Source organism: Mangifera indica, chromosome 16 (assembly GCF_011075055.1).
Source record: "Mangifera indica cultivar Alphonso chromosome 16, CATAS_Mindica_2.1, whole genome shotgun sequence".
In the NCBI taxonomy this organism is placed as follows: Eukaryota; Viridiplantae; Streptophyta; class Magnoliopsida; order Sapindales; family Anacardiaceae; genus Mangifera; species Mangifera indica.
In genome coordinates, this window is record NC_058152.1 from 1975598 (window position 1) to 1997569 (window position 21972).

At 34.5% G+C, this 21972-nt stretch overlaps 2 protein-coding genes across 2 annotated transcripts; one reads left to right on the forward strand and one right to left on the reverse strand.

Moving 5' to 3' along the window:
• Positions 1-3310: 3310 nt before the first annotated feature.
• LOC123199327 (BTB/POZ domain-containing protein At3g50780) lies at positions 3311-9505 on the forward strand. Its single transcript, XM_044614273.1, has 2 exons — positions 3311-4864; positions 8244-9505. Exons 1-2 carry the CDS (start codon positions 4220-4222, stop codon positions 9222-9224), a joined length of 1626 nt encoding a protein of 541 aa, XP_044470208.1. The 5' UTR covers positions 3311-4219; the 3' UTR covers positions 9225-9505.
• Positions 9506-14837: 5332 nt separating this feature from the next.
• Positions 14838-20597, reverse strand: LOC123199427 (BEL1-like homeodomain protein 4). The gene is given in 6 exon segments (XM_044614429.1): positions 14838-15255; positions 15257-15795; positions 16747-16807; positions 17347-17732; positions 18703-20070; positions 20295-20597. Coding segments are annotated over 5 exon segments (2325 nt in total). The 5' UTR covers positions 20008-20070; positions 20295-20597; the 3' UTR covers positions 14838-15221.
• Between the last annotated feature and the right edge of the window lie 1375 nt (positions 20598-21972).

Here is a 21972-nt window from a genome sequence, read left to right on the forward strand (position 1 = left end):
ATTTTAGTAATCAAACATTCTCTAAACCAAATGCTCCCGAATAGGGAAACTTTAATGTTCATTACAAAATTTACAGCCAGCAATTTCATCAGTGGTTGGTTTAACTCCTGTTGATTGATTGTACCATTTGTACTAGAAAAGAAGACTCAAAAACAATTGAATAGTATTTCCTTCTCTTTGTTTTGTTGAGAGGTGACAAAATTGTTATAATCCCTAATGGGACGTTTAGTTTGTGCAATATTTTATTATCAAAATAGAAAAATTATCTTGAAAATAGATTATTTAAAAGATTATTGGGTATAAATTATTACTATATTTGATAAAATTTGATAGGTATAAATAATTATTGTGTTTGATTAAAGGTAATAAAAGATTACTAGTAAATTATTTTACTTAAATGCTCTTGAATATAATTATTTTTAAATATTTTTTATATTATTTGTCATATTAATTAAAAACAAATTTATTTTTGTTTAAAAAAATTAATAAATATTAATAGAATTATAATAAAATTAAGATTACCTTGCTAATCTTTAAATACCTAAGGTGAATGTGGTAATCAGATTACCACCTATATTACCTATCACGTCAGCATTGGTAATAGAAGATTATTGTAATCTTTTATTACTGACAAACCAAACAAGAGAAAAAAAGATAGATTACCAAGGTACTCTTAAAAACCTCCAACTAAACGCCCCCTTAAGGTAATTTGAATAACAAAAAAATGAAATTTCAAATATAAAAATAAGATTTTTTATCTTTTTCAATAATATTTTAAGATTAAACTCTTAATTTATTAATAGCTATAGAATTTTATCTGTTTGATATGATCAATTCAATCTAAAAAAAGAATTCGACTCCCGTAAGAATTCATAGTTAAAAAGCAGCTTAACGATAGTTATAAAGTCCAACAGAGCACATGCAATTGTGCATGGAAGTTCATGTGAGCCAAAACATGGTACAAACTTACAGTTGCTGCTGTTTGTGTCTCAGAAAATACAATAGAACAAGTCTCCAGTTGTTGTCCTCAATTCAAAAGTGGTTTCAAATGAGTCAAGGAAAGATAATTGCTGGTTAAAGTGAATCATTAATGAATGAAGAAAAATCCACACTCCATTAAAAGCTACTGCAAATCTTACTAATGTCCTGTGACAGTCAAAACCCTGCAAGGAAAACAGTAACACACCATGAAAAAGAAACAAATCCTTGCTTTTCCTACCAGAGAATATGTATTAACTCTACTCAGTAAAGGAAATATTCAAAGTTCAAGAGATTGTTTGAACGATAAAAAAAGATATTTTATATATAAAAAAAATTAGGTTTAAGTTTATTTTTTATAATATATCGTAATCAAATTTATATCTTATTTTATTATAAGATTAATTACTGGATCGAAAGTTTATCAAAATTTCTTGTTACAAAAATAAAAGTAGTATTAAAGATTAATGTAGCACATGCGAGCACTAATTTGGATTAGTGATAATTAATGGCACATGAATGGTAATGGGAAAGTGGGCCAAGTTTCCAGCAAGGCCATCTCGATCTTGATATTGGCTTTACCTTTTTTTGGGGACCATTCCATTTCTTATGATGAAAATGTGCTCACTTCTTCCACTTAACCATTATTTCTTCTTGTGGCCTCTATTATTGCAATAGCAATTTGAGGGGCCAGTCCAAAGTCAAAAGCTTATCAAATTTTACTTTGGCTATTTGGTCTACTTACCCATATATATTCCCTTCCTTTTTGTGCAATTCTGTCACCATGATGCTGATTTTGTCTTCCCTTTTCATAAAGCAATAAAGAGGAGTTTTGATTAAGATTGGCAAGTAGACTAAATAATTCATTTCTAGTTTAGACTCTAGAGGCTGTTCTATGGATTTTCTTTATTCTGTTTTATGAAGAGTGAATTACATTTTCCCATCCAAAGTTTGGTCGAAAAACACTTTTCCACCCTTTTATTACATAAACTATGCTTTTTTTTTTTAATCCAAAACCATATATTGTCAACAGAAAATATATGATAAAAGGGTAAAATAGTCATTTTTTTTATCCATACACAAGTTAGAAAAATAGATAAAACAAAATAAATAAATAAATAGAGCCAGACATGAGAAATGTATCTATCTTTTTTTCATACTTTATCATAAATGGAAACCTCACCAAAATACTATCACCATCGTGATCATCACCACTATTGCTATTTTCACCACAAAATTATTCTCCTCTCACAAAACTCTTCACCTTCTTCATCCAATCAATTAAAAGAAACAAAAGTTTCACTCAACCAAAAGTGAATAAATAAAATAAATTAATATGTATAAAATTCTTTGCCTCAATTATTGACAAATGGGATACACAGAAGGAGACATTCAAATTGTATGAGATGGAGTGCACGCATTATGAAATATAGAGCAAACACAATGACAACGAGGGCAAGAATAGTATGAGCATGTCATGGTATAGTTTAGGTAAAGTAAGGTAAATGAAGTTGATTAGATCGAACCAAACAATAATCCTTCTAGTGTCGTGTGTGATTGTGACACAACCAAGATGATGACGACACAATTTAGTATTGCTACAACTATAGTTAGCTCAAAATAAAACAATGAGCATATATCAAAGGGTTTCTACAGAGATTAATCAAATTACAAAATTGGTAAAATGAGTTATATCCTATCTTTTTATTTAAAATCAAACTCTTAAAAATAATGATTTCCATAATAATTTGTAAAGCGAGATATGACAATTATATATATCTAACACAAAATCTATTGTTAGCTCAAACAACTTAATGAAATGTTTCAACAGAGGACTATTGATTTTGTGGTGAAAATGCTATCTCAAATCTCTTCTTGAACATAAATTCAATGTTCTACTCCTCCTATCTTGTCATATCAATTTTCCATTTAGTAAGCAATATTACCATTAGATTTAGATCAGCCAAAAGATTATAAGGGTAATTTGGTAATTAAAGTTTTTGTTCTGTAAAAACTGATATTTATGCTGTTAAGAGGTGGAAATGTGCTTTGGGCCAAACCTTGGGTGGGAAATGTAATTCACTCAATTAACTAATACTTCTGCAAATTAATGTGGGAAGTGGTAGGGGATTAAAAAGAGCCGATTAGGCAGCAAGCCAACTACAAGCAATAAAAGAGCCGATTAGGCAGCAAGCCAACTACAAGCAATAAAAGAGCCAATGGCCACTCTCATCAACCCCAATACTAGACTAGATTCTCTCTAACAAATAAATAATTTCAACAACTTCAGTTACACTGTGTTTTTCATAATCTACCCTCGTAATCATCCACAAAAATTCAGATAAAAATGGAATATTGTGATGGCATTTAAGTCATTGCAGGAGACTGGTCAATGTTGGTCGTGACAACGACGGTGGTGGCTCTGCCTAGGATATCCAGTGACGGGCTCCGTAAGCAACAAAAACACTAAAGCTACAACAAAAATGATTAAAAGTTAAAATTTTTAAAGACAAAGCGTGCATTTTGCAGAGGCAAAGACATGCAAAATCTCAGACCCACATACGCTTACAATCATCAAAGCCATTGAAACACACCCAGTGTAAAGTTAAAGAACGTTAAAGACTGATACTATCTCTCACTTGATTTTAAGTGTTTGTGTTGTGGGTTTCTTTGCAAATTATACCTCTCCTGCAAAGTCTCTTGGTTCCCTTGATGCTCGACACCGGACCCCTCCTAGCATTTTAGCCACTCCCGTTTAGCCCCTTCAAAAGAAGAGATAACAATTGGCTTCTCTGTGACGTCTCTGTACACTCTGTTTTTGGGTTAGTTTCTTTTTTCTTTTTATTGGTTTTAGGGTTTCAAGATTATCTTCTTTCACCATAAAAAGCACCAATTTCATTTGTGTTGTGATTTGTCTTAGTATTTTTTTTGTACTTGGTTTTAGTCGAGCATTTGATCCTTGTTCAGATATGGAGGAAGTTTAAAAGTAGTTTGATTGCTATTTTGGGAGAATAATTTTTATTTATATTATTATTTTGATTTGGAATGTTTTGAGCTTAGCTTATTTTTTCAAGTATAAGATCACTTAAATTTCCTTTTTCTTTTTTTTCTGTTCACTGCTTAGAAATTTTTGTTTATAATATTTTCGGTAACCTTGATTGTATTTTTAAGGGGCCTCCAACCTTGTTTTTACAGAAAAGATCATACCTTGATCTAATTTTAGATTTAATTCTTGTTAAATATGGCTGAAATTAGACTTCCAAGAGTAGAACAAGGTCAAACCAAGATTAGAAATGTTCCAATTGCTGTAACACCAGAAGGTTTTTGGTGTTGCCCATCTCCTGTTGTGTTTCAAAAGACCCTTAAAGCACAAAATCCAGTAAACAAACCCAAATCCTCCTCACCACCTCCTAAAACTACTGTCCAAAAGAAGCAAACACAAATCTCGATGATTGAGAAAAGACCAATATCCACTCCATTAAGATCAGGGGTTGCTTCTGATGATCCACAAACTCTTAGCTCTGAAACACCTGGTATTGGCGCATCAAATGTTGTTCCTGAGAGAACTCCAAGACCAAAGATGGAACATTTGCATAGAAAAGTGGCAATTGAGTTTGGTGAACCTGGAACCAGCAATTTGAAGGTGGTTTTACTTGGAAAGCAAGGCTTTTGCGTGAAGCTGAGTGTGCACAGGAATGTTCTTGTGGAAAATAGCAGTTTTTTCTCTGAAAAGCTTTCTGGAGAACAGTCAGGTCTGCCTTGTCTTGAAATTGATGGCTGCGAGGACATTGAAGTTTATGTTGAAACTGTGGGACTAATGTATTGCAAAGACTTGAAGCAAAGGCTAATCAAGCAAAGTGTGTCACGTGTTCTTCGTATCCTTAAGGTAATCTGTAGTTCTACACCAGCTTATTCTTATCTGAATTGGCTCTATCATTTCTATGTTGTGTATATTGTTTGGATCGTGTTTATTATTTATCTCAACCCTTTAAAACAATTACTTTAGTAATGATATTTGGAGACTTCAGTTGTTGCTTTATGCTCTAGATGTTTATTGGTCTTGTTGTAGTTTTGGACGTCCTGTGTTAGTTGGGATATTGTAATTCTAATTGAAATATTCTCTATCCTTTTATTGCAAGTCATATTTTTGCACTTCCAAGTGCCAAATTGAGCAAAGGGGTTCTTAGATCTCATTTTGTCTGACAGGATGGGATAATATATCCCCTTGTTTTGGACTTGTGTTCAGAATCAACTGTGAAGGATATATGTTGCAATCTGTTCAAGAATGCAACTGTGCTGGTTTATGACAAAACTAGGAAATGCTATGTTCCTTTTGCATTGATGCATTGACATGCTGGCCAAAAAGGTTTATTTTTGTGTATTGATGATGATATGTTCTTTTAGTTGGTACCAAAACTATAAATAGTAACAGCCATTTCAATCCATGATTTGAACTACTATGCATTACAAGCTGACTATAAGATGTATAAGTGATCTTATATTTCATTATTTTGATGGTTCAGTTTGATTATTCTATATAGCATGTAAAACTGATATCCTCACATTGCATACATACATCATAAGTAGTCTTTAGATTAATTAATACATGCCTCATGTAAAAGATGTTTTCTTTGTGTTTTAGTATGCTTATCACAAACACAATAGACTTTACCATGGAAAATAAGGCTTTTAATGGTCAATCTCTCTTGTCCTATTCCATTAACCCTGTATAGTAATTTATATACACTAAGTCAACATATATCTTCTTCTTCTTAAATATGCCCTTTTCGATCTTATTAACCATGACTTTCAACATGACATTGGTTTCCTCATTATCCTTATAGTTGCCCATGGGTTAACCAACTAAATTTTTGTTGTTGTTGTATATCTTTGGTTCCTGCATAGTTCCTATCCTTATCTAATATGCTCCTTATTAAAAAAAAAATTATTGCACTATATTAGGATCCTAAGTACAAGGTATGAGACTTGAATCTCGCATTAGAAAGTATAAGTTTCTAGTGTGAGGTTTATATGGTCTTAGACTCTTCAATCTCATAGCTAGGTTTTGAGGTGTAGTTTTTCTAAGATTCATATCATTTGATATTAGAATCATTATCACGTCTCTCAGTAGTACACATGCGGAGTGGGTGGTGATGCTAATATTGCAATGCTCGCCCAAGGTTAGTAAAGAATTAACGCACAGCTAGCCTACGTGGGTATCCGGACTACGTAGCGTGGTGGTATGTTAGAATTTCAAGTATAAGGTATGAGACTTGAATCCCACATTAGAAAGTATGGGCTTCTAGTATATATGACCTTAGACTCTTTAATCTCAATAATTAGCTTTTGAGGTGTGGTTTTCCTGAGATTCATATCACATTACATTGAGCAATAAACCATGGCTGATTAATCTCAAGGGATGGGTTGAATGATGTGACCCTAGGTTTTCAACCAATTGGTCAAATTTCCAGTTCTTTCTGAAGCACCTCCCTGGGATATAACTTACAGGTTGCCTGACTGCCAAAAGTTGGACAGTGGTAGGTTCCTGCAAACGGCCAGTTAACACACTCCGATATCTCCTCCGAAGCAACAAACCACATGGCTAGATTCATGCAATTCTCTATTTTTTCACCACCAGTCTTTACACTCAACTAAAATAATAACTAGAAAATCAAGAGAAGTAATAGAAACTAAGAACAATAGTCTAGCAAATTTGAGAGTGCCAGTCCCTCCCCAAGGCAGAAGCCTTTTCCTGAAAGTTCTCCACAAAATTAGTTGCCCTCTTCTCCCCTCATTTTCCCTTTTTATTTCTGTGGCATGACATAATTCTCCCCCTCCTTTAGCCACATGTCCCTTCCCATTTCCTCTTTCAAGTTCTTGCATCACAAATAATACCCATTGACAATGATATACCCTCAAGCCTCAAAGCATGGCATGTCAATTTTCCATTTTAGAGTAGTTTTTTGTTTTACAAAAAATGAAAGCGGCACTTGTTAAAATAATCATTTCTCAACCCACCTAAACTATGATGTAATGCTAGTCTAAATGGTGCCAATCTTAAAACTAAGGCTTAATAGCTTTTTTTGGATTATTTATGTACATTGCTTATTTTAGTCAGACTGTCACTTGTTTGGGTTACAGTTAAGTTTACTTGATGTGGTGTTCTTATTTGAGTAGGATCTGAATCACTTATCTGGAGTAGATTTAGATTTTTTCCTTTTTTGTGGTTTTGGACTTGGCTATTATGAAAGGAACTTATATATTGTTTATGGTGGAGATACATTGGTGATAGAACTAATATGATGAAGTGTTCTTACCCAATTTTCTCCTCCCTTGTTCTCTTTGATAAGTTTCAAGGGCTGTCACTTAAACTTTAAGATTTGGAGCAGTGACTAAATGAGTGTCAAGTCATTGTATAAACCTTTTCAAATGCTCCGTTAAGTCTCTTGGTTTTCTTACTCGGGATCCCCGTGTGCTTGTCTCAACAAAATTTGTTTCTTGTGAGTGTTGTAACATGTTTTTCCTTGATGCATTTTTTGTGTGAATTTTAATGAATTGCTCCTAGAGTCTTGTGTCTTTTCTTTCAACTTTTAGGTGTCATATTTCATTCCTTTCATCTTCTTTTTAATTGTGAATTGGGACGATACCAGTCAGGCAGTAGTAATTAATGACCTACTCATCAAATTTGGAGTCAATTGTCTTCAAAGTTCTCAATAATAGTAAGTTAATAAAAGTCAACAATCTTTGTATGAAGCAACTGAGGCTTTTTTGTCAGTGTAGAATGGTCTAGTGAATAGGGGGATCTCCATTCTTTTGGTTGAAGTAGCGATGACTTTGGTTGCAGTCAGTTTAAACACATAAACTCAGTCCATTTGCAGCCATATTGATCCAAATGATTAAGTTTCATCGGTCGCCCAGTTACTCCCCCAGTCACTCACCTAGTATAAGAAGATTGTCTCATCTTTAGTCATAAGTGCTCTTTCTATTTTATATGAATGAACTGGGTCTTCCTGATGTACATATTGCTTAGCCTTTGGGTGTCTCGGTAAGACGATTTCCAGTGACATCCCTATCACTTAATGGCAATCCTTCCAAGGAGAAAAACAAATTATGTAATTCTTTCACCCAGACTGCTGGTTAGTCTTTGTTTCTGTGAGTAAGTTACCCTTTGTTCTTCTAATTTTAGCACTTCATGTCCGTGCAACAGTGTGAAAGAAGTTTTCATATGTGTACATATATCTTACTTGCATGGAACTGTTGTGCAGGTTGCAGAAACACTAGGCTTCAGCTCGTGCACTAAGTCATGCTTGGAATATCTAGAAGCAGTTCCATGGGTTGGAGAAGAGGAAGAAGAAAAGGTTGTCTCATCAATCCTACGACTCCAAGTTGAGGGTGTTGGTGTCACCCCAGTATTGAAACGAGTCTCTTCTGGAGTCTCCAATCCACCGAAAGACACACTATCCCACATAGTGGAACTAGTTCTTAAAAGCAATGAAGAGAAAGGTCGACGGGAAATGAAATCCATAGTACTGAAACTTCTTAGGGAGAACAACAGTGTTCCAAGTTATGCTGGTTCAACAGACATTTGCACTGAAACTCTCTATACATCATGCAGAAGCTGCCTAAATTCACTGGTGTCTACATTTAGGCAAGCTACAGAACCAGAGTTTGCTAATAAAATCACAGACAACAAGGAGCCTGTGGTGAAGCAAATAGCTCTAGAGGCTGATAATCTCTCATGGTTGCTTGAGATTTTGGTTGATAGGCAAGCAGCAGATGAGATTGCTCTAATGTGGGCTAGCCAGCATGAATTGGCAGCCCTGCACACAAAGATGCCTATAGTGTCTCGATATCATGTTAGCTGCATTACGGCTAGGCTATTCGTTGGAATTGGAAGAGGGGAGCTGCTACCATCAAAGGATACTCGTCAAATGTTGTTGCAGACCTGGCTACAGCCGTTGATCAATGACTACAGCTGGTTGCAACATGGGTGTAGGTCATTTGACCGGAAGGTTGTTGAGGAAGGAATTGGCAGGACGATTCTCACCCTGCCTTTGGAGGACCAACAGAATATCCTGCTTTCTTGGTTGGGTAGTTTCTTGAAGGTGGGTGACAATTGCCCAAATCTTCAGAGAGCCTTTGAGGTCTGGTGGCGGAGGACGTTCATCAGACCTTATGCTGATGCTCAAGGTAATAACGTAGCCCAATCAGATTCCTCAATGACATCAAAGGAGGATAACCAGTAAAAAAACCAGTTTGGACCACTGAGTTGGTAATGATCACATATGTAAATTAAAGAGAAAATTTGATGACTTCAAATATGAAAGAACTTAAAAAAAAAAAAAATGTTTGCAGTATTTCTTTCTTTCTTTTTTAATCAAAGCTAACATGGAAAATCCCTCGGAAGTCGGGATAGTGTGTAATTCCGGCAACTACCGAATTGCAAATGTTTCTGATGGACATGCAGTATAGGGTGTAAGAAACAGTTTTCAGTTTTATGAATTTGGATTGATTGCTTGGTGTAGAATTTTTTAGAAGTTAATGTAATAGGAGTGCTTGCTTCATGTGGGTGTAGAATTCTTTGAAGCCATTGGTGGCATGTGAGTCCAGCAGATACATTTATGTAGCATTTGAATTTCCTCAGAGCATGTTGTCTGAAAGATACAGATAAGGAACTTGGTACTTCTTTAATATGTCTCTGATTAAATGCAAGGTTGATACCTTGTTTGCATGGGGCAACAAACATTTATTGGATTCAGAAAGCCAGATGGTGTAAAAATTGTAAATCAGCAGTGGCATCATCATATCTGTTTTTATGGTCACTAAATGATTCTGAAAATAGCACAGTTGATATCTGGTTGTTTCTATGTTCCCCATATTCTTAAATTCACATCAACTCCATTTTTAACATAGCTTTACCACATTCTGCGATAATATTCATATATAAGTACTCAAATTAACATGTATATTTTCCCTTAATCTGAATTTGTTGGTAGTTTACAATCAGTGGCAAAGAATGGTGCTGTATATTTTCTGTTTCTGGTGGGGTGTAGAGTTATAGTAAAGTGGACAATGGAAGAGACAAAGATTTAGTGATGCAATAATTGCTCTTGAAAATTGAGCTTGACGCATTAAGGTTCAGATTCTGAGTATGAAACCTACTACAGTCCTGGTTCAGGCCCCCAATCTATACTCATTACATGATTCATCAGAGTCTTCAATGGTGTTGGTCCACCATTTTCGTCTAGATTGAATGTGCTTTTGAAAACCCTTCAGAATGAACATTTGCCTCTCAGGAATAACTCGAGCGGTAGAATCAGTATTTATGGTAATTTGAGTGATAAAAAAAAAATATAAAATTTTAAATATGAGAATAAAGATTTTCCCATCCTACAACTCGAGCCGAGACTCTAACCCAACTCAATTTGACCCGCCGTTGATGAAATAACATAATTTTGTTTAATGACAGTGAGATACCCTCCAATGCCTCAAATCTCAATTTAATACTTCTGAAGGACTGAATTAAACAATTAATTAATATCTGATTTCATAATAAAACCTTACATTAATGCGGCTATGAAATCTTGCTACTTCCACATGGGCTGGAGTAAATATGTACATTTACGATCATATCCTCGGCCTGCCTGCAACCAATCAGTCTTTTTCGTTCACATGAGACAATAACCTGAGCCTCCCTAATGTTTCACTAAAGTTTTCCTTACTGCAATCACAAAAAGCTCGATGAATTTTTAGATAAAAAATTTGGTGAAATCTTATAAAAATTACTTAATAAAAATAAAAAAAAAGCCCCCTGAATTTTCCATTCTTTTAATTATGGGTTAAAATGAAAATAGCCAAGAACCTAAGGACCCAACAAGACAGCTAATAAATTGCAAACTGACAAAAAATGTCATTATATATAAACCAAATTTTGAGTCTATTGTTAGCCATTTTCGAATTTTCAACCCAATTTTCACTGACTATCTGAATAAAAATCCAACTGCTAACCTACCAGCTTCACCTTCCAAATTTTACAAAGAAATTTTCTTGTTCGTTTCTTCTGTCTTCTCAGTCGTATTCTTTCACCATTGCACTTCATCATTTTTGTCCTTTGTTGTGGTTTTTAAGCTTATTTTAAAAGTTTTGAATCATATTTATGCTTAAAAATGAGGAAAATGCAATCATCTAAATCTTACAATTACTCCCATAAATCTTAATGAACCTTTGGCTTTAAATTAGTCCTTAATCAATGTTTAGAGTTTCAATACAAAGTTTAATTAGTAGGAATGCTAAACTTTTAGAAAATCTTTAGCTTTTCTCTTTTATAAATACACCCCTAAAAATGTTAGTAAAAATAAATTTTTTAAACCCACTATATTATAAAATCTTGCACTTACCCCTAAAACCAAAGTTTAACATTGTAGTATAAAGGTTAGTGAAAACACTAAAGTTCTGACCAGTGAAAATTTTATAGACCCCCCATATTTTAAAAACTCATACTTTTAGTTGCTCTAAAACAAAGCTTAGCTTTTCAGTTTGGAGTTTATATAAAGGCCAAAGGACTATTTCCCACCCAAAGTATGCGGTTTTCCCAAGTTTCTTCTTATTAACTTTGAAAATCTCTTTTACCCACCTTATGAGTTGTTACAATTAACTGAGTCCGTTAGTTATATCATTTTTCCTCTTTAAATCTTAAATACTAACAATTTCCTCTAACTCAAGTTTTAAAAGATAGCATTTTCCCCCCTAGGTTTCCAATTTTTGGATTCAAATTTTCGACATCGTTTCTTCCTCTCCGACGACCTTTAAGCGACGTCTTTTCCTCTCTAGTGCGACCTCCTTTCGACAGTTGTCTTGGGCACAGTAGTCAACAAAGACGAGGTCTTCATCTTCAACAAAGATGACTCATCTTCATCGACGACCGTGCCCAAGACAACCTCAGGAAGGAGGTTAGGTCAAAGAAAAAGAGGCGTCGCCTAGAGGTCGCTGGAGAGGAGGAAACGATACCAAAAAACTAATTTTGAAAAATTGAAAACCCTAAAAGGGAAAATGCTATCTTTCAAAACTTGGGTTAGAAAAAATTATTAGTTTTTAGGGTTTAGAGAAAAAATAAAATCAAATTTAAGTTTATTTTTAATAATACAGACAAAATAACAATTTTACCCTTGAAACCGTTAATTTTAACCAATCACGGGTAGGTAAATGAGAATTTTAAAGTTATCAGAGGGAAAATTGGAAAAACAGCATACCTTGATTGGGAAATAGTCCTTTGGCCTTATATAAATGCCAAGCTTTTAAAAAATGCCTAAAACTTGTCAAAATCCTGCAATCTTGTCTATTTGTGTTACAATACAACAATCATAAATTTATGATGAAAAAAATAAATAAATATTGATCTTTTTATTTAGATTTTACGATTTTATTATTTATATTTATGTTTTTTATGTAAAATTAAAATATGAGATTGTAAGTTGAAAAATAAAAATCCCGATCAACTTTAAAGTTTTTATTAATAATAGTGTTTATATATATATATATATATATATATATATATATATATATATATATATATATATATATTATATATATATATATATATATATATATATATATAATTTGATATAAAAATTAGTGTCAATAAATGTAAAAACTGATAAAACAGTTCAAACTCCTTTTTTAATATCATCATTTAAATTGTATATCAATTTTCATACCGTCAGAACTTATTTCGATAATAAAATTTTAATGCATATAATAATTTTCTTTTATTAAAACAATAGAGATAAAAATAAAATTATATATGATTAAATTGTTTCATTATAATAATTATTAAATTGATTGTAAATTAGACCATTTTAATTAATAATTCCTTATCTTTTTTTATGACAGAAATTTTCAAGTAATAAAATTATAAACGAGATGGGTCCCATCCTAAGCTGAAAAATCTAATCAAGGGGCTAATCCGAGTTTCCCAAGAGGACCCACGTACAGAGATATCTGGTTGGTCGACAGTCCTTTGGATTATATCCAACGGCTACCTTTAGACACATCAATTTACGTGGGACCAACCAACGTCATTGTACATTTTCTCTCGTAGGGTAGGGTCCTCAGCTTTAAATTGCAAACCCTAGCTCATACAGCAGATTCGTCTGTTTCTTTCACATTGAATCTGTAATTATTTATGTAACTAAACAAGACAAAAAAACCATTCTGCATTAACCCCTACCCCGCCATATTTTTTGATCTTGTGCGGTGAAAACTCACTAGGGTTTGAAAGGCTTTTCGTGCTCAGGCCGATCAGGTGCTGTGGCTCATCAGATTTCAAAAGAAAAGGACCACCTCGCCAGAAAGTAACATTTACTAATAATTCTGCATTATATCATATTTACATCAAGAAATTGCAGTAGTTTTCGGAGTTCTTATGGGTTCTAAGCTGATGCCATCAGTGAAAGGCTACCGTGTAAAATGCCCAGATGGATTGAGACCTTGATTAATAAGTAAGTGCATGCTGTTAAATGTTACATTGTAATTCATCTAACTGTCCTATCGATAACGATGGAATATAATACAACATTTGAAAATGACGCTACTGCTTGATATTTACATGTATGAAAATGACGCTACTGTTAAATATTATATTTATATAATATTGTTGCAGTGATGTTTATATAATGCTTTAACTTGGTAGAATCTTTTTGTGGGTCATGTTGGTTTAGGTTAGTTAAGGTGTTTCTAAGATCAAAAGCAACATATTAGGTAAAGAGGGCTTGTTGCTTTGCAAGTTATTAGTTTGGAATTTACGAAACCGTCATTGTTTTTTTGATTATCAGATAACACAACAAATTAGTACTATCTACTACCAGGAGAGCACCCAAATATATGTTTTAGGTAGCAGATTCAGACTCAAGCCTTTTCTAGTCTTCTCATTTGCTATTTTCAATAACATAATGAACATCACTTAATTTATGTGAAAGAAAAACGGCTCTTAATTACAGCCATGTTTTTTCGCTTGTTAATTCACATCTAATAATTCTGTCAATTTTGGTCATAATATTAGCTAAATAAACCTGGACCCTTTATATGTCTAGAAGTCAATAAATACATCATCTTCTAATCTCCATAGCATTCCTGCTTTCATGATAGCCATAACATGTTCAAAATCTAGGTTAAAATTTGGTCCAGAGGGCTACTTTGGATTTGCTACTTAAACGAAAATGTACTTTTAAATATATGACCTAAATCTGTAGTATTTTTAAATCAATCGAACCCGTAAGTAACATACAGTTATTAAATATGCTGTATAGCTATAGAGTGCTTGTGTTCCTTTGTATTATTGTGCTCATCAGCCGCTATATTGATTAAGTACAATAGGGCTCTACCATATTTCTGAAGAATAGCACTGTAGCAAGTCTGCGAACAATTACTTTGCTCAATGTGATGGCGTCAATATTATGGACGGGAGGAAGAAGGAAAGGTGAAACCTAGGTTATGGTAGTTGTGAGAGAGTTGATATATATCTCACACTAAAAGAATACATTTGCACGTTTCCTTTCCAGCATGCTTAAGAGGACCATTGTTGCATTTTTCCTCTTCTTTTCTGGTTCCTTCTTAACATCCTCGTTATATGCCCATAAATTGTAACTATTAATCTAGGAGAATTCAATGAGCATTATCAGATATCAAATGCTTTTGTTATCTGAAAATTTTTCATCCATAATGAGATGCCTTCCCTTTCCATTCATAATAAAGGTGGCATACGGACCTGCCCTGGATAAAAATTCAGTGCTCCATCTTTTTGTCTACATTTTAACCGTTTGATTTCAAAACTCGATCATACTGACAGAGGTACGTATATTATATACAGAAGATAAATAGCCATCTCTAGGGTTTCGCTATTATTATAAATAATAAATATTCGATAAGATAACAACATCCATACACATATATGGGTAAAAGATAAAGTTCAGCAAACCCTCTTCCCCTCTTCCTCGCCCTTGCATACGCCCCCAAAATTAATATGATTCGATGATCATATTATTCTAGAAATTCATGTTTAAGCAAAGGATTCACGGCAATCTACTATACAATTACAATAACCCCATATCACTACCTAACTGAATATATATTTATATTTATATGCTACGAATTCCAATATGCGTTTTCTTCTCAGTAGACTGAAGGATGAAGTGAAAAAAGAAATGGGGTTTAATTTCTTAAAGAGGTTAATCAGGTAGAGAATATAATCAACAGCCCCAAAAATCTCTAACTGTGAAAGAAGGTGTTCTCAGGCATATTCCCAGCATGGCGAAGCCCTAGAGTGAGTGAAACGTCACCAGAAGTGGTCCCAAATCTTATAAGAGTAGAGCCTAAGTCAGCAGAGGTGGTGGCATAATCAGCTGGAACCACATTGCCAAGTCGACAAGTGTCATCGACGATGTGGGTAACCGGAAAAGAAGGGGAAATGGGTGGCGCCGCTTCATTGATGGGGATACTGGTGGCGGTGATCATATTGGTGGAAGAGGAAGACTGTTTTGCATGGGTTTCCGAGAAGCATTGTCTATTGATTGCCATTACTGAACGGTCGCTTTCTTTGTCATTGATTTCGGATCTTTTGCCTGTGGGTGTAGTTGTTGTTGGTGTTGGCGTTGATGTTGCTGCTGCTGCTGTTGTTGTTGTTGTCGCTGAAGGCATTGGTGTTTGTGCAATCCCCTTTTCTCTCTCTTCCATTCCTTCTTCTTCTTTCGCCTCTTGCTGATACATCTCTTCCACCATGGGCTTCCACAGTCGAACCCTCGCATTTATGAACCAATTTGAAACCTGAATTCATGTTTATGACATAAGACAAATTATACAAGATGCCTTCAGTCTTCAATTAATATAGTCAAATCAGAATTTCCCTTTTTTTTTAACTGTAATCCATCATCCCTCCATTAAATTTCTGTAAGAGTACGATATGTACTTTACTTAGCAAAAGTAAATCAACAAATAATAATCCTTTTGAATCTCTTTAATTTATGGTCAAAGAAAAGACTTGACATGTAAATGAACATCATCATTCACTGAAGTGAAAGATAATAAAAAAACAAATTAAACTTGGTAATAGTTGTAGCATGAATACGAAATCTTAGCTTTCAACAGTAACAAGTTACCCTTTCAACAGTGAAAAGTGCATATGACAGTGAGAAAAAAAGTCATTTCTTTGAAATCGTGCAAATTAACTATGTATTTCAAGTACGCAATAAATTTGATCTACTATCTTTATGATTCGCATCGTGTGGTTGGATGCTGCCATACTATCAATTGACACGAGAGAGAAAAAGGAGGAGAAAGAGAATCGTCAAAGCTGCAAACTCTCGCGTCTCATCTCTTCTGTACTTGCATCTCGTCTTAAATATTTCCAGGAGAGAAGCTCTACGCAGAGTCTATGCCATTGTGAATGAAGAATCCCAAGGGAAGATGATTTTGAAGAACAAATACGAGAAAAAGACAGATGGGTTTTCTCTAACAGAAAGATCGAGAGCCAGTGAAATGACAACCAAAACCATGCAATTTATCTTAACTTACTGATGGTTACCTACCCAAAAAAAAAAAAAAAACTTACTGATGGTTTCATGGCATCTAATAATCTTAATGGTTTCTCAATTTCTCTTTTGTTCGTCACAGTGAAAAAATGAATTGTACCAGGTGCGAAAAAGATGAAAAATCTCTATCTTTTATTGTATTTACTGTTTTGTAGCGAGAACAGTGAGGAAGAGAGAGAAGATTTACCTGATTTCTCGATAAACCAGTCTGCCGAGCCAACATATGCTTATCTGCATCGCTTGGATACCTGAGAACAAGAAAATGACATCAGAGTCTTTGCCCAAATCGTGTAAAGAAACAAGTATCTTTATGTATGTGATTGAAACTTTCTTCTTTTTCTGCATGGGCGTGAGAATCTAAGTGAATAAGTAAAGAGGACAACTGCTTACAGTGATCATCATCGCTCTCATTATTTGCAAATACTAGGCTTTAGCTTTATTAGAGAAAAAGGTTTATTGAAAGCGCATGTGTGAGAGAGAATCGGTTGCTTTTTTAATATAATTAATTTTTGGTGTCAGCAAGCATCTAAGTAAAGCTACAATTTATCAGAGGAGAAAAAGAAGTCAGCAAATGACTCCCCTCTATACAGCTTTTTTATGAGAAGACAACATTCAAGGCCACTGTATCATCGTTCCTCTCATGCACAAAACAGAAAGGTTGACGAAGAAGAAACTTGATTCTTAGTTTTATGAAAGCATTTTTTTTTAAATATATTCATTAGAAATTAATTTAATTTCAGATTCTACATTGAGGTTAGAGTAATATAGATAACTAAAGGCAACGTACGGGTGAAGGAAATGCTCAAACAGCCAGGCTCTCAAAATGTTGACAGATCGTTCAGGCAAGCCTCTTTGTGGCCTCCAAGCCTCTTGCTCCATCATACCCATTTGGTGAAATGCCCTTTGCTGCCTTAGACTTTGCTCGAGTAACTTAAGCCTTGGGGTCTCTCCTTTGGTTATGCCTGAGGTTCCTGCACCGTCTTTTTCACCTAGAAAGTCACAGCTGTGCTTAAGTTGTGCTTGTATTGCATCCTTTAGACACCGGAAATGCCGAGACATTGCCTTCTGAGCCAAAGCAGTGTAAGGAACCGCAGCACCGAAACCCATCACCAGATCGAATGAGTTCACCACCATTTGCATCTGTTCACAGTAATGGTTGTATCTTCGATCCACCTGCAACCACAAATCACGAACGTTATTATTATAAGAACTATACAAATAAATAGTCAAATATGTTTAGGTTGCAGGTATACATCAATCATGATAACGTATATATGGAAGAAATCTGAAGTTCTTTATTTTGACTGACCAACCCAATAAAGAAGTAATCGATGGGAGAAAAATCATAGAACAAATGATTTCATTTTCATGATGTAGTGGTAGGAGATAATAATAAAAGGAGAAAGACAATAAGTTCCTCTTTGTAGCCCCAAAATAATATGATAACACTGTTGATGCTCTTGAAAGGAAAACCAAAGTATTAGAATAAATGCGAGAAACAAAGAGTGGTAAAGTGAAATGATTGTTAATGAGAGTAAATAATTCGTCGAAGTTTCTTCCTTTCTTTCTCTCCCCAAAATGGCCAATTGACCGGCTTGATTGTAGAAACAACACCTAAGAGAGAATGAAAAAGAGGAGAAAGGATATAATATTACAGACTTTCTGAGTTTCACTGAAATATTACTTCGATGGGCATAGATGGGCATAAGAGCTAGAGGTTCGCAATAATGCTACGTCGGATTTGGTGGCTCAATGGTCATCTTCTTAGCAGAAGCAACGTCGTGTCTTGCTCAACAGATACTCCTAATTTTAGTCTTCCTTATTCACACCAAACCTAAAATTCTGTAGACCCTTTCCTACAACCAATCCAATCAGTGGAACAGTGCGAAGCTTTTTTATTTGTGTAAAAAACAAACAAAATTGCGTAATCATCGAACTCGAACGACTAGATCCTGTAGAACCTATTACACCAGCCGGCTTTGCTCTGCGTTTTTTAAAATTCACTAAAACTGGCCGGAATTTTCTATTTGTAGCTACTTTTTTTAATGTAACATGGTAAAATAACAAACAAACAAAATTGGGTCTTGACTAATGAAAAGGAGAGAGAAGGAGAGGGTGAGATAGAAAGAGAGAGATTACATGCCTCATCAAGCATGGATAACAATTTGACCTTCCTTCTTTGATGCTCAACTCTATCAGTAGGAGATAAAGGAGGGAAATCTTTGGTTGATGACGAAGAATTACCACCACCGCCACTACTACCAGGATTAGAACTAGGGTTTGTATTGTTGCGGCCAATCTTGCTCTTTTTGAATTGACCCCTTCCCACACTACAAAATTCTTCTAATAATTCTTGGGCAGCTTTAACATACTTGGAATTCCTTAAAACATTCACCACACTTAATGAAGACCCATAGCCAACACGAACCTGGTGATTTTGACCCACTCCACCACCCAAATGAAATAACTGCTGTTGACCACTTAAGTTTTTGTACTGATACTGTGATGAAGAAGAACCCCCTCCTTGATTGTAAAACAATAATCCTCCATCTCCCATCCTCAATTCTTCTGCTGCTTTTGCCGCCTCTAAATGCTGCAAAGATGACGATAATGAAAGAGAGAGGCCTTGACCTTCCACTACTCCTCCTCCCATTTCACTTGCGTTGTTGATTTGAGCAGCAGTGTTGCCTCCTTCATGGCTGCTATCAGGAACCCATGTGAATTGTGGAGGAGAAATCACACTGTTTGCTCCAAAACCGCCTCCTGTTCCCGATACATTAAAACCTTGCAGAGAAGTTGATGGGTTAGGTAGCAACATGTGAAGCGTAGAAGAAGTTGAATGGGGAGGGGGAGGAGGAGTTGGAGAAGATGATCTTGGCTGTGGATTCATCAAGAAAAGTTGCATGGCTGCTGCTGAGTCTGCATTAATGTTTGAAATCTGATGATGATGAGCTAAACTCTCCCGGTCATTGTGATTCTTCGAGTCACCTAAGGAACCCAAACCCCCCAGCATACTTTGCCTGTTACTGTACCACTCACTGGCTGCCGTTGGCCGTGGATGCCGGTAATTAGACGGCATGGAGTGATCTAACAATTCCGTAGACGAAGTTCCTCCAGAAGGGAAATTGAACATTTCTGACAACATACCGCCTGTATCATACACAGGCAGACCACTAGATTCCTCCTCTTCAATCCCTACCAATGGTGGCGGTGGCTGTTCATAGCCTTGAACTCTAAGTTTATCTCGGCGGATCTGCTGTGCTATGTGTTGGTGTTGTTCATGGTGAGTCATCACTGATCTCTCGAAGCCATTCGAGAAGCTAAAGATGCCTTGGTGGTAATCCTGGGACATAGAATTCGAGGAAATTGACTTGTCTTCAACTTGAATTTGATGGTGGAACTTCGAATGAGAAAGAACTGGTAAAAGTTGCTGTGTTGCTATTCCCATATCAGTATCTTCTTCTTCATCATCTCCTCCTTTTGCACTTTAGTACTAAACACTGCCTTCTCTCTATAGATCGGTTAACAACAAGCAAAAGAAGAACACATCTTGGAATTAGATGAAAAAAATAAAAACTGTGTCACCAGAAACTACAAAAAGAAAGAAAAAAAAAAGTGTCCAATTGTTGTTTTTTTTTTTATATGTAATCTAACGTTTTTCCATTTTCAGCTTTGTTCATCATATGTACATGTGTGTGTGTGTATATATATATATATCTATATATATATGAGTACCCCTTGGAGTTGCAGAGTATGAAAGGATGTAAAGCTCTAAGGCATCGTTTTCCCTTGTGTGGTATTGAAAGCTTCTTCAGTTCTTCTCTTTGTCTTTGTCTTTCTCTCTCTGTATTTCCTCAGTCTGTCGTCTCTTTCTTTCTCTTTCTCTCCTTTTCTTTCTCTTTGTTGCTCCCTTTGCAGTAGTGAGAAAATAAACAATTACAAATAATAGAAAATGGAGGCTTGACAGGGAACTGATATCTCTCTTAAACACAGCCCAAACGGAGAAGAGGTCGCTATTCTTTCAACTTCACCTCCTCTTTTTATTCACCATTATTTTATATATATATATTTATTTATTAAATTAATTTTTAAAAGAGAAATATTAAATAACAAGAAAAACAAAAAACAAAGACTTTAGCTCTAATACATTATTATTATTCTGATAATGACCACAAAGCTAGAGGGTATATTTGTCTTTTTCTTTGCAACCAGAAACAAATTATCTTGCAAGGTTTGTGGTTTAAATGCAATCAATTTCTTTTCTCTCCTTAGAGATTTTTCCTGTTTGTGAAATTACCAAATTACCCTTAGAAAATTCAGCTTTCATTGTCATTTTATACGTTTACTTTGGAAACCAACGCAAACTACGGAATAAAATAAAGATAAGGTCGGTACAAAGTCATCTCAATGATCCAAACTGCCACCATCCTCCATGATCTTGAAATGTCTATATTGCCCTACTTAATCGTTATTTAATAATCAAAACTATATTGTTGGTAAGGGTAATTTAGATTTTTTCCATTAACTTTATGCATTAATAACATAACCAAAAGCAAGATAGACAGAAGCGAAGAGAGATCTATTTATAAGGAAAGTATACACGTGCAAATGATGTGTGGCACGTGTAACGTGTAGGAGAATGGGCTTTTGGCTATGGACAAGTTAGCTAGGTTTGAAAAGCACTTCCAACTGCTTACCGGTTTGCTAATACAAAGATGGGCATATGTTGATTTCTACATATGTTCATAAATAGTCTAAACTATATCTAAATGATAAGTTCTTATTTTCTAGAATAAAATTATGCATGCATATGAATAAATCTTATTAACTTATTTATACAGATTGAAATGACATTTTATAATTAAATAATATAATTATTTATTTTTTTCACTTTAAAATCATCCAATCTAATGTTATCATATCAGATTGTATAAATAATTTTACATAATTTATTTATACATATAATATTATTTTATTTTTAAAGTCAAATATTGATAAATTATCACCTTTTGTCTAATTTTTTTTTGCCAAACTTTAATTACAAAAATATATTTAGATCATTTTAATTACAAAAATATATTAGTAATAATTTTGAAAAAAAATATTTCTATTTTCTCGCAATTAGTCATTTCCCTGATCCCTCTTTGTAACAATTCCGTCATTTCTCTCACCTCTTCTTGTATTTTCTCTTTCCTCCACTTTCTTATCTCTTTTTTCACTTACTAAAAACCTAATAAGTCTTTAAACTTTAACTCTTTTTATTCTTAAGATTGTACGTTCACCTATCTTTCATATTCATAACTGAAAATCAATATTCGTTTCATAATTTAGTGGATTAATCCCTTATTGTATAAGGGTAATGCTGCAAAATGATCTAAAGCCTCAATCTTGATTTGTTTTATATTAGAGGCCC